The 13,469-nt window shown below is 35.4% G+C and overlaps 2 protein-coding genes and 1 pseudogene across 2 annotated transcripts; all 3 read left to right on the plus strand.

Moving 5' to 3' along the window:
- The first annotated feature begins 7,745 nt into the window (after positions 1-7,745).
- LOC146882455 (uncharacterized) lies at positions 7,746-8,639 on the plus strand. Its single transcript, XM_085667411.1, has one exon. The coding sequence runs from the start codon at positions 7,746-7,748 to the stop codon at positions 8,637-8,639; it is 894 nt and encodes a 297-aa protein (XP_085523537.1).
- A 976-nt stretch (positions 8,640-9,615) lies between these two features.
- On the plus strand, positions 9,616-10,371 carry LOC146882456 (uncharacterized). The gene is made up of 2 exons (XM_085667412.1): positions 9,616-10,174; positions 10,265-10,371. Exons 1-2 carry the CDS (start codon positions 9,616-9,618, stop codon positions 10,369-10,371), a joined length of 666 nt encoding a protein of 221 aa, XP_085523538.1.
- Positions 10,372-10,786: 415 nt separating this feature from the next.
- LOC146882457 (secreted RxLR effector protein 161 pseudogene) lies at positions 10,787-11,820 on the plus strand (annotated as a pseudogene).
- Positions 11,821-13,469: the final 1,649 nt, after the last annotated feature.

Consider the following 13,469-nt stretch of genomic DNA (forward strand, 5'->3'; position numbering starts at 1 on the left):
ACACATCTCGCAAGTTTGAAAAATTATGCAAAGATGAAGGCATAGAGCGACAACTTACAGTAGCATATTCTCCACAACAAAATGGTGTCTTAGAGAGACAAAACCGCACTATCATGGAGATGGCAAGATCAATGTTAAAAGAGAAAAGTATGCCTAAAAATTTTTGGGCTGAAGTAGTCTACAGTGTAGTTTACATTCTAAACAGATGTACAACTAAGGCAATCCAAGACAAGGCTCCTATTGAAGTTTAGAGAGGAAGACAGCCATCAACTAAACACCTATGGGTATTTGGATCTATCTGTTACATACATGTTCTTGACCAAAGGAAGAACAAGCTTGAAGACTAGAGTATACGAGGAATCTTCTTGGGATACAATACACAACAAAAAAGGCTATCGAGTCTATAACCAACAAACAAAAATGGTCATCATTAGTCGAGATGTCGAGGTTGATGAAAATGCTTCTTGGAATTGGGAAGAAGAAAAGGTTGTTAAAAGCAACATTTTAGTTCAAGTGCAATGATCTGAAGAAGAAACTCAAGAAGAGGCATAAAATTTAGGTACACTTTCTCTACCTCCACAACAACAACAAGAAGCTTGGCTAGACATATACGAAACTTGGATATGGTTGTGGATAACTGCTTTGAAGAAGCATCAAAGTAAGAAGTATGGGTCAAGGCTACGGAATAAGAAATTAAAATGATTGAGAAGAATAACACTTAGGAGTTCGTAAATTGTCGTCATGGAAAAGACATCATTGGAGTGAAATGGGTATATGAAACAAAGCTCAATCCTGATGAAACTATACAAAGGCAAGATTGGTCGTTAAAGGCTTACTCACAACAACCAATAATCAACTATAATGAGGCATTTGCTCAAGTTGCCTGCTTAGATACAATTGGAGTTTTATTAGCTCTTACAACACAAAAAGGATGGAACATCTATCAACTAGATGTCAAATTAACCTTTCTAAATGGAGTGCTTGAAGAAGAGATTTATGTTGAATCACAAGGCTTCATCAACAACGGCAATAAAGGAAAAGTACTAAGACTAAAAAAATCCTTATACGGCCTAAAACAAGCTCATCGACCATGGTATAACAAGATTATCAATACTTCATCAATCATGGATTTAGAAGGAGCAAGAGTGAGCCAACACTATATATTAAGGCACAAGGTCAATTTCATCTCATTGTCTCCTTGTATGTTGATGATCTTATCTATACAAGAAACAATATGAAGATGATAAAAGAATTTAAAGAAGACATGATGAAGACATTTGAGATGACCGACCTTGTCTTGATGAACTATTTCCTTGGTATAGAGGTGAAACAACAAAAAGAATGTATATTTATCTCTCAAAAAGCAATATATTGAAGCTTTATTGAAGAAGTTCAAGATGTATGATTGTAAAGTTACAAAAAGATGATGGAGCACAAGAAGGAGATATATCAAGCTACAGGAGTTTGATTGGAAGTCTCCTCTCTCTCTCTCTCTCTCTCTCTATATATATATATATATATATATATATATATATATATATATATATATATATATATATATATATATATATATATATTATATCACAGCCACATGACCATACATTACGTATGCCATAAGTCTTTTGTCAAGATTTATGCAAAAGTCAAGTCGAATTCGTTATAGAGTACGAAAAAGAATTTTAAGATATCTACAAGGAACAAAGAAGTTTGGTATATGGTACAAAACCATGACTAATTCAAGGATGGTTGGCTACACTAATAGTGATTGGGCAGGATCAATGGACGACATGGAGAGTATGTCCGAATACACTTTCTCGCTTGGATCAAGAATATTCTCTTGGGCGTCAAAAAGGCAAGCCACGATTGCACAATTAATAGTTGAAGCAAAATATGTGGTTGTTGATTAAGCAACGAATCAAGCTATATGGCTTTGGAAGATACTCAAAGATATGGAAGAAAAACAAAATGGACCTACTATAATCAATTGTGATGATAAATCAACTATTGTAATGATAAAGAACTCAGTGCATCACACTAAAACAAAACACAACAATTAAATATCATTTCATCATTGAAACAGAGACATATATGAAGATTCAACTACAGTACTGGCAGACAGAAGACGAAATTGTAGAAATTTTCACAAAGGCGTTACCAAGATCAAAGTTTGAATTACTGTGCACTATTCTTGAAGTTATCGAATTTGCATCTAGGAGGAGTATTAAAGTATAATGCAAATTCTAGAACAATATAAAAAAGTCTAAGATAGAATTATTGAAATGAAATCCCAATTCTAGAATATTGTAAAAAAGCTTAAGATAGGAGGAAAAAATCAAGAACATTTTGAATACACTACAAGAAAACTATCAAATAACCAATTTTATGACAAAAAAATATGTCTGGAAACCAATTTAGAAACCAATTTCCTAATTACAGACTAATTTAGAAATCAACTCTTCTGATAACCAAAACCATGGTAGCTAATGTTAATGACCAAGTTAAACACTAATTCATGATATAAACTATTTTAGTTACCGATTTAGAAACCAATTATAATTTTTTGAGACTATTTTAGTTACCAGTAATTTTTAATTTATAAATTAGTATTTTAAATTGGTCGCTAAAATTGATTATTAATTAATTTTTTTTATAATAATAAGTAAAAATCTAGAACATTTCACGTAAAAATAATTTTTCAAATTTCAAGATAGTAAATTGCCACACATTAAAGAAGAGAAAAATCACTACTTAAAAAAGTTCATCCCATTCCTAGGGCAAAAACTTTCTACGTGTTAGTTTATCCAAAGAAAACGAGTCTTAATTTTCTACCCCATTCCTTGGGCAGAAGAAATGTATTTTCCCGTGGTAGTTACCTTTATTGCTTAGACAATTCTATTGGTCAAATGAAAAGTAATCTGCTTTTTACCTAACATATTAGCATATATTAGCATTTTATCATTCAAAATCTTTATTAGCATATATTAGCATTTTATCATTCAAAATCTTTATGCAAATTCAATCTCCTGCCTCCGTAAGCAATTCCGTCAGCATTTTTATAAGTTTTCAAAGTGCTTCTAAAACCTCTGCTGAAACCAATCTAAAACTAATGAAAATTGTAGAAAAATATATTACAAAATAAATTTACACTTTGACAGATTTTTCTTTTAAGAAATGTCATATATTTTATATAAAGTTGCGGAAACTTCATCAGCGAATCCTTTTTTGTAGATTTCAAAATATGCAATAAATTTAGGTGATGATTTCAAAACATGCACAAAATTTATTTATCCGTGGTGCTATATTTCTTTTGTTAATATTAAATTTAAAGTGGTCTATATATGCTTCTTGATCCAATGGTGAAAAGAAGCAGTGGTGCCAAGGTTTTGAAATATTTTTTTTTGTTAATATTAAATTTAAAGTGGTCTATTAAAATTTCACCATCATTTATTTTCTAAAACTTTTAACCATCATTCTTGATCTCAAAAGTATTGTTAGATACACTTTTTTCTAAATTAATGCTTCCTTTAATCACACAAAATGTTTATTGACTAGACTATTAGGTAAAAGACCAGAGAAAATGGTAACTGACCAAGTCCAATTATTCTAATTCTAAACATAATTGATTGATTCTCTTATTTTTCACTGAATGGATGACGACCTAAATTTCTAGATAAAACGAAACTTCTCAATTAATTAAGGAAAACTTTGCATATTAAATATATTCATGCGAAACACTCTTGCATTCAAAGGAAGTAGCTCTACATTCTCTTCGGTGCTGAGCATAAATGTAGCCGGAAAAGAAATTGTTATTTTTGGCTTTCAGGTGCTAAGTTAGTTACACTCACTTTAAGATTTTAAATGTGTTGTTTTTTAATTTATATATTCTATCCAAACAAATATTTAGATATCCTTTTATAATTTTTAAACATTGATAAATTTTTCAAAGAGTTGGAGGCAACTTTGAAATGAAAATATTTATCCAGTAAAATTGTAACACCCGACAACAAAGTATACAGTAGAGCATGTAAATATATTAAATATTATAAACTTGAAAATATAACTAGGTATATATGTATATATAAATAAAAAGAGAAATCTAAATAAAAAGTTCAAGAAAATCTCTATCTTTACCATCAATAAAATCATTTGTTTTTGTAGTAAAACATGATAAAGGAAAACTAATAAATGAAGTAATGCTTCAACTAAACGTATAATATAATTAATATATGAATATGTTTACATATCACGAACACCACATACGTCACAAGTATATAATGATTAACTATTTTCATGACACTTTATTAAATTCAGATTTAGAAACTAATACTTATCACCAACTTAACTTGTTATTTCTGACATTCTTACCATTCAACTATAGATCTCGATGAAAAACCTCCCAAGAAGGTGATTTTTATACTTTTAGTTAAGTATCAATGACTCTTACCCTCTACTCAGTGTTAGAAATTTCCATTAACTTTTCACTACATCATACTTTTCACCGTTTAATTAAGAATATCATCAAAATAGTACTTCCTCATTAAACATCTTAGTAATACCTCTCTAATAATGACTGACACCATAATAAAGAACCTATTAACACATCAATTACACTATGAAATTAAACCTACATACATATAGAGAAGAATTCACACAATGTTTAGTCTCTTAAGCCACCTGCTTAAAAAATTCATTAATCAAAACCTTTGACTAGCACGAATATCAACCTCGCCAGGTTATAACGATTCACTCATTTCCAGGTTCACGACTTTATCCTCTTAAAGAAACACGACTATAAATCTCTCCAGGTTACAACGAGTCTCATTCTCCACCTAAGATCAAGGACTCACAACTATAATGATCAAAATGATCTCTCACACAACAGAGCTACAATCAAGCTCACAAAGTATACTTCACTTAGTGAAAAATTTATAATGGTTTACACACAACCCAAAATCACTCTTACAATTTGATATGACAATATAAGCTCACAGAGTATTCACATTTCTCTTTTCTCTTCAAGTATTGATATAACAATATTTCAACACTTTTATTCTTTTCTCTTTTCTTCTCTTCTCTATTCTTCATCTAGGTCTTGGTATTTGTAGGTGTGCTATGTCATGTGACCATTGATTCGTATATAATTCAATATATTCTATGTATCTTCACGTTCCTTCTCTTTTCTTCATCTGGAAATTCTTGGTATATCAACCAAAATATATTGTTTCCTATGAATTATAATTTGTTTCCATTTTAGCCATTCAACAATTTGATTTTCAAATATCATAACATTGAGGCTTCAGTCTTCTAGAGTATTTCTCTTTCTTATGATTGGTTGATAATATATGACAACATTCACGTTCTTCAATAAGAGAATTTTTCCTTATATATCTTGATCAATCATCTATAATATTCTTTTTATCGTGTCATCTAAAAATTGATTCATATAATTATTGCCATCTTTTAACTCGTCTAGCCACTCTTTTGGAGTCTTCTTATGGAAGCACTCATTTAATAGATGTATTCATCATTCAGCTTATTAAGATAACATTAGCCATAGAAACTTGTTAGGATAGTTAGATTAAAGTTCGATAGGTTACTTTAGTACATGCTTACAAAAGATGGTTAATTTGGTTTAGTAGTCATGGTTTTAGTTACTGATTTTTGGTATATCTTCTAGGAAATAGTTTCTGAGTTAGGATTAAGTTTTCCTAAGTCATTTTAACGTTTTTTAAAGTAGTTTCTCTCTAGTTCTACCCATGATTTAACCCAACCTTAATTTTTGCCTAGTTTTAGGGTGCTTTTAGAAGTGTTAGGTAGTTAAATTTTGAGTTGTTGGTACGATTTCAATTTTGAATTCTTTCTTAGGTTCCTTTAGTCATTTTAAGATTGTCAATTAGGTTCTTGGTGTTGTTTTTACTAGTTTTCATAGATTGAATTTTAGAGCAAAAAAGTAAAAAGTCATCTCATGGTCACCTTAACAACTTTTCAGCCAATTTAGTGCATATTTTGCCAATGTTTATATATTTTTTTCTGCTCTTGGTTCACTATTTCTGTATCAAAATCCCACACAAGTTAGTCACTCTAATTCAATGAAAAATAACATGGTATTTAACTAAACTAGTTATGCATAAACTAAGCCACACAAGTTAGTCTCAACATATCAATTTTCATTTTCTATATTATTCCTCACTTTTAGCTTAGTTTTCATCTTTCATATATTAATCAGATTGTGTTTGCATCATTGTTTACCGTTGCCTTTGCTAATTTGGTAGTCTTAGCTCGTTTTAACCAATTTATAGTTCATTTTTTAGGTTTTCACTAGGCATATACAAATTCTCTTGTTAATTCTGATTTGTGATCTGTTCTCCACCTTTCTTTTGATAGTTAGAAGTTGTGCATGTAATTTTATAATAGTTATATGCAGTAATTTATTCTAGTTCTAAATTTCTATAGTTTGAGCACAAATTAGTTGTATTTTAGGTCTTAGGTAGCTAGATTTTGAGTTGTAGCTAGTTTTAGCAGTGTGAGTTGTTTTGTAGTTATATTTTTCCATTAGAAGCTTGTTAGGATAGTTAGATTAAAGTTTCTTAGGTTAGCTTAGTAAATGCATAGAGAAAAGGGTTAATTTGGTATAATAGTCATGGTTTTTGGTAATGATTTTTTGTAAATCTTTTAGTAGATAGTTTCTAACTTAGGTTTAGCTTTTCTTAAGTCATTTTAACCCTATTTAGCTAATTTCTCTCAAGTTCCAACCATGCTTTAGCATAACCTTAGTTTTTACCTACTTTTTGGTTGCTTTTAGACATTTTAACTTGGATATGCTTGTGCTTTTGTTGTGCTTTTACTTTCACTCATTGAACAAACATTAGCCCAGTAGATATATTCATTCAATAAGCAATATAATTGCGTAATGGTTATTTATGAGAATCTAACAAGGTCTTTGACCTAGTTATACTTGTAGGAGTAATTAATATATCTAGGCAATCATGATGTGTAAGCTAGGAGGTTGAGTGTTGGATAACCTCTAACCTAGCACCTAGCTGCAACCTTTAGTTTTTCACCTTTTTTGTATCTCCTTCATCATATATATAAATATCAGGAATAGTAGAGGGGATTCTCATCAAGCCCTCAAACATATTTTGTCTGTTTTAATCTCAACTTGGTATCAGAGCGGGTCGATCCCGCTCTGGTTTCCGTCTGGTCTGTCCATTGGCACTTGTTGCCATCGTCCGCGGCTGTCCGCCGCTATTCGTCACTATTAATCACCGTCTGCAGCTGTTCACTGCCATAAAACACTATCCAAAGCTACCCACTGTCACTGTTCACAAAACCGTCGCTGTTTGCCACTATTCCGCCGCAGTCCGCCACTGTTCGCCGCCGGCCGTCGTCTCCGACCACCTCAGTTTTCGCCGGCGACCACTGGATCTGGAGCGCCTCTCTGAGCGACAGCCAACCCCACCGGTGTCGGAACCAGCCTCCCGTCGACGCGCCGCCACGCGCCGCTTCTCTCTCCGCTGCGAACAGGCGCGTGCAGCCCACGCGCCGCCTTCTGCTGCTCGGAACCTCACGGCGCCACCTCCGTAGCTCTCGCTGGAGTCTTCTGCTGCTGTTCCAACCCTCAAAACTCCGATTCAGTGAGGTCCAGACGTCACCCTTGCGGACATCTCCCTCGGTCGTTTAAAAATCTCCACTATTTTTTGCGTTTCTGCGTTTCTGCTCTCTGTTTTTTGTTCCCTTGATCAGAAATGGCCTCTGGAAGTGTTATTTCATTCTCTGGAAGTCCTTCCATTATTTCCGAGAAGCTAGATGGACAAAATTACCTCTCTTGGTCCGCTGCTGTCGAGATGTGGTTCCTTGGTCAAGGACATCATGACCACCTTGAGAAAGACGGAAGCCATGTGCCTCAAGAAAAAGCCGAACAGTGGAAGCAAGCAGATTTTCAATTGTGTGCCTTGTTGTGGCAATCCGTGGAGCCGAGACTGTTAATGTCTCTTAGGGCATTCAAAACATGTCACTCGTTTTGGAAGAGGACTCAGAATATCTATGCCAACGATATCCAACGCCTATATGATTCGGCGGACAAGTTGGCATCTCTGAAAATGACCAATCATGACATGATCTCCTTCATGAATGAAGCACAATCAGCCGTGGAAGACCTGCAGATGTTTCTCGAAGTCGACGCTTCAGATGAAATGAAGAAGAAGCTGGACAAATACTATATGGTGATGATTCTTCACGCCATTCATCCAGACTTCAATCACATTAGAGATCAACTGTTGACCTCTCATGAGGTCCCTTCCATGGACACCCTGATCCAGCGTATGATTCGTGTCCCGAAAGTCCCAACACTTGAAATTCAAGAATCTCATGCTCGAGTAGATTCATCTGTTATGGCCGCTACTCGAGGAAGAGGAGGACGTGGACCTAGAGGAGGTGGACGTGGAGGCCGTGGACGTCCTCAATGCACGTATTGCAAGAGGATGGGTCACACTCAAGAAAACTGTTACTCCTTACATGGTTTTCCTTCTGAGACTGCTAATGTCTCTCAGGCTGACACTACTGAGTCCAAATTCACTGAAGACGAGTATCAAGAGTACCTACGTCTCAAGTCTAGCAGCTTGCATTTCTCAATCCATTGACAGTCACCATTCATGGGTAATTGATTCCGGTGCTTCTGACCACATCTATGGTAATACCTCTTTGTTCTCAACCATTTCATTTCAAGACAAACCTCATTTTATAACCCTTGCCAATGGGTCTAAAACTTCCTCAAAGGGAGTCGGTCGAGTCATCCTGTCTCCCTCCCTAACTCTAAAATCTGTCCTTTTTGTCCCTAATTGTCCCTTTAATTTAATTTCCTTAAGCCAGTTAACCAAATTGTTCAACTGTTCAGTAACCTTTGATCACAAATCTTTTGTTATACAGGAGCGTGGTTCGGGGAGACAGATTGGAGAAGGATATGAAGCCGGCGGTTTATATCATTTTGGATCTCGTCCACGAGTGTCATGTGTTGCAGCTCCTAGTCCTAAAGTGTTACATGATCGACTTGGTCACCCTCATTTGTCTAAATTAAAAAAAATGTGTCCTGAACTTAGTGGTCTCCACACCTAAGACTGTGAATCATGTCAACTAGGCAAACATGTTAGATCTGCTTTTCCTAAAAAGTCTTTCTCACAATGTAATTCTAGTTTCTCCATCATTCATTCCGATATTTGGGGACCTAGTCGTATTTCGTCTTTTGGTTTTAGGTATTTTGTTACTTTCATTGATGAATTTTCACGATGTACTTGGGTTTATCTTATGAAAGATCGTTCTGAATTGTTATCTATCTTCACATCTTTTTTACACGAAATCAAGAACCAATTTGGTCGAGTAATCAAAATCTTAAGAAGTGACAATGCCAAAGAGTACTTCTCATCTGCTTTGTCTGCAGTTTTAAGTTCACATGGTATCTTGCATCAGTCCACTTGTCCACACACACCACAGCAAAACGATATAGCAGAAAGAAAAAATTGACACTTGGTTGAAACTGCTCGTACACTTTTGCTTGGTGCTCATATCCCTGTCCATCATTGGGGAGATGCCCTCTTAACTGCATGTTTTCTTATTAATCGGATGCCTTCCTCCTCTCTCAATCATAAAGTCCCTGTCTCCATCTTGTTTCCAGATAACCCTCTTTTTCACATTCCTCCTCCGGTTTTTGGTTGTGTATGTTTTGTTCACGACCTGTCTCCAGGTCTAGATAAGCTTTCTGCTCGTGCTCTCAAATGTGTCTTCTTGGGCTATTCTCGTCTTCAAAAAGGGTATCGGTGTTACTCTCCTGAAACCAAGAAATACTACATGTCTGCCAATGTCACATTCTTTGAACAAACCCCTTATTTCTCTTCCTCTGTTCAAGACACTCATGTCATACAACAAGTCCTCCCTCTTCCTGTGGTTGAGTCCCCTATCTCAGAAATCTCTGTCAACCCAAGTCCTACTCCACCTACTCCCGAGCCCCCATCCCCACCTACTGATACCTTCCCGAGTCCCGACCTCCCACACAGGACTCTGACGGATAGTCCAATTATCAAAGAATTTGGTGACTCCTCGACTTCAAATCCTTCTCCTTCGTCTCTTGCTCCCATGCCTCCTGATGAAGGTAATTCTGGTTGGCCCATTGCTCTCAGAAAAGGTATTCGTTCCACTCGGAACCCCCATCCTATTTATAATTTTCTTAGTTATCACAGATTGTCGCCTTTCTATTGTTCTTTTTTATCTTCAGTGTCTTTTGTTCCTATTCCCAAAAATGTGAAGGAAGCCCTTGATCATCCTGGATGGCGACACGCCATGATTGCAGAAATGCAAGCTCTTGAACACAACCACACTTAGGAGCTCATGCCCCTCCCACCGGGCAAGAAGGCAGTTGGTTGTCGATGGGTATATGCAGTTTAGGTTGGCTCTGACGGTCAGGTTGATAGGCTCAAAGCCCGATTAGTTGCCAAAGGGTACACTCAGATTTATGGCCTTGACTATTGTGACACTTTCTCTCCTGTGGCGAAAATGACTGCTATTCGACTCTTCTTTGCAATGGCCGCCATTCGTCATTGGCCACTTCATCAATTGGATATCAAGAATGCTTTCCTTCATGGTGATCTTGAGAAGGAAGTCTACATGGAGCAACCCCCTGGATTTGTTGCTCAGGGGGAGTCTGGTATGGTGTGCAAATTGCATCGCTCTTTATACGGCCTCAAACAATCACCACGTGCCTGGTTTGGAAAATTCAGCTCCATTATTCAAAGTTTTAGGTTGAGACGCAGTGAGGCAGATCACTCCGTCTTTTACTCGCATACTTCTCCTGGGAAATGTATCTACCTAATAGTATATGTTGATGATATAGTCATTACAGGAAATGATATTGTTGGCATATCTCAATTAAAGGAGCACTTGTGTAGGCATTTTCAAACCAAGGATTTGGGAAGCCTCAAATACTTCTTGGGCATTGAAGTGGCACAGTCTAAACATGGCATTGTAATCTCTCAAAGGAAGTATGCTCTTGATATCCTACAAGAAACTGGTATGATTGATTGTAAACCAGTAGAGAGTCCTATGGACCCAAATCAAAAGTTAACAACTGAAGAAGGTGAATTATTCTCTGACCCTGAAAGATACAGGAGGCTGGTTGGAAAACTAATTTACCTCACCATTACAAGGCCAGATCTATCCTTTGCAGTTGGAGTGGTTAGTCAGTTTATGCAGTCTCCATGTGTTGGCCATTGGAATTCTATCATCCGCATTCTAAGGTACCTAAAAAAGGCTCCCGGGCAAGGGTTGTTATATGAAGATCGAGGAAGCTTTCATGTCTCTGGATATTGTGATGCGGATTGGGCAGGATCTCCTATGGACAGACGATCTACTACTGGATACTGTGTATTCCTTGGAGGTAATATTATTTCATGGAAAAGTAAGAAGCAGAGTGTAGTAGCTAGATCGACAGCTGAAGCTGAATATAGAGCCATGGCATCACTAACATGTGAACTTATATGGGTGAAGCAATTTCTTCAAGAACTTAAGTTTTGTGACATCAAGACTATGAAGATGTATTACGATAATCAAGCTGCTCTCCACATTGCTTCAAATCCAGTGTTTCACGAGAGAACAAAACATATAGAAATAGACTGTCATTTTGTTCGTGAAAAGTTATTGGCAAAGGAAATATGTACTGAGTTTGTGGGATCGAATGACCAACTCGCAGACATGTTGACCAAGTCATTAAGAGGACCTCGAATTGAGTTTATTTGTTCCAAGCTGGGTACATACAATTTGTATGCTCCAGCTTGAGGGGGAATGTAGGAGTAATTAATATATCTAGGCAATCATGATGTGTAAGCTAGGAGGTTGAGTGTTGGATAACCTCTAACCTAGCACCTAGCTGCAGCCTTTAGTTTTTCACCTTTTTTGTATCTCCTTCATCATATATATAAATATCAGGAATAGTAGAGGGGATTCTCATCAAGCCTTCAAACATATTTTGTCTGTTTTAATCTCAACTATACTTTTATATGTCCAACGCTTATTTGAATATTAATCTTAATGATTATTGGCTATCTTAGAACATTGTCATACTGACTTTTCTTCCTTATTTCATTATAGATTTATTATAATCAAAACCTTCTTTCTTTTAGACTTGTCTAACGGGGTTTCCAACGTCTAATACTAATAATCTTCCTGTTTTTTATGATGACAAAAACTATTAAGAAACATGATAACTTTGAATTAATGCCAAACATAATTTTTATGATATCACTTGTTGATTTAATCAATATCCTAGGTATATATATATATATATATATATATATATATATATATATATATATATATATATATATATATATCAATCAGAGCAATAATATTCAAGTGATATCAGACCGTAGTAAATATATACCCTTTATTATTATGTCTCATTTGTAATCATGTATTATGCGTATTTCTCCCCCTTTTTGTCAATAAAAAAAAGGTTAAACCATAAGAATAAAGAAGGAGAGAATGTGTTTGATAGTTTTCATTGATGATTATATATTTATAAGGATAAATTACAGAGCACATAGTGGATTTGAAGCTAAGAAAAAGTAGTCTAAGGGTCTTAAGGAAAGGTCTTGTTTCAATTTAAGTTAAGTGAGAATGGTTTGATTGTTGTTGTAAGCTATTGCATCCAATCTCTTTGAGTGTCCTCTATTGTCTTCAACCTACACTTAATGGTTGTAGTGAGCCTCACTTCAATATCCTCTAATGGTATGGAGGGTTTTGGTCTTTAGGAATTGATTTTCAAGGTGAATGAATGACCATTTTGTTGCTCTAGCTCTTCAGGTTTTGGTTCCTCGAAGACTTGTTCTTGAGGATTTTCTACTAAACAATATTGGATTTTACGACGTTAATGTTATGCATTGTGCTTTCCTATTATATTATAGGCTTTCAGCTTCTTCCTGACTATATCTTACCATTGTATTCATCAAAAACTAATGAGAGCCATTTGAGAGTTGTCTCTCACTATTTCTTTTAATATCATAATAGCTTCTCATTTCATATGGTATGCTTTATAGATATGAGACTATGTACTATGGTCACATCATCTGGAGAGAAGGTGTGAGCATGAGTGATGATGGAGATTGCAGACTATGTACTATAACTTGGGGTGGCTATATCAAAAGATGAGGAAGCCTCAATATTGTATCTTCATATCAACTCATTCCATGCATCAAATGAATCTTCATGAGTTAAATCCCTTCTCTTAACAATAAACCTTGGACCAGTCCTTTACAACTGGTTGTAAGAGGTCTTAGTAGGTACTTTGGAGGAAACCTTAGGCGTTGACTTCTTGTTCCTCCCTAATTTAGACTAAGCATTTTGGGACATAGTAGGTTTAGTACAACTTTTAGTGATAAAGGTGTCCCAAACATATAGTTATTTTCCAAACATATAGAGGGTACCTA

The sequence above is a fragment of the Vigna unguiculata genome, chromosome 10 (genome assembly GCF_037176805.1).
Source record: "Vigna unguiculata cultivar grain cowpea cultivar isolate G323 ecotype 2 chromosome 10, ASM3717680v1, whole genome shotgun sequence".
Lineage (NCBI taxonomy): Eukaryota > Viridiplantae > Streptophyta > Magnoliopsida > Fabales > Fabaceae > Vigna > Vigna unguiculata.

Bases quoted from the DNA above. Each gene is read 5' to 3' on its own strand.
- LOC146882455 (XM_085667411.1), top strand. From the start codon at position 7,746: ATGGCCTCTGGAAGTGTTATTTCATTCTCTGGAAGTCCTTCCATTATT.
- LOC146882456 (XM_085667412.1), top strand. From the start codon at position 9,616: ATGCCTTCCTCCTCTCTCAATCATAAAGTCCCTGTCTCCATCTTGTTT. The intron at 10,175-10,264 runs GTATTCGTTCCA...TTTTATCTTCAG, and splicing joins GCCCATTGCTCTCAGAAAAG to TGTCTTTTGTTCCTATTCCC.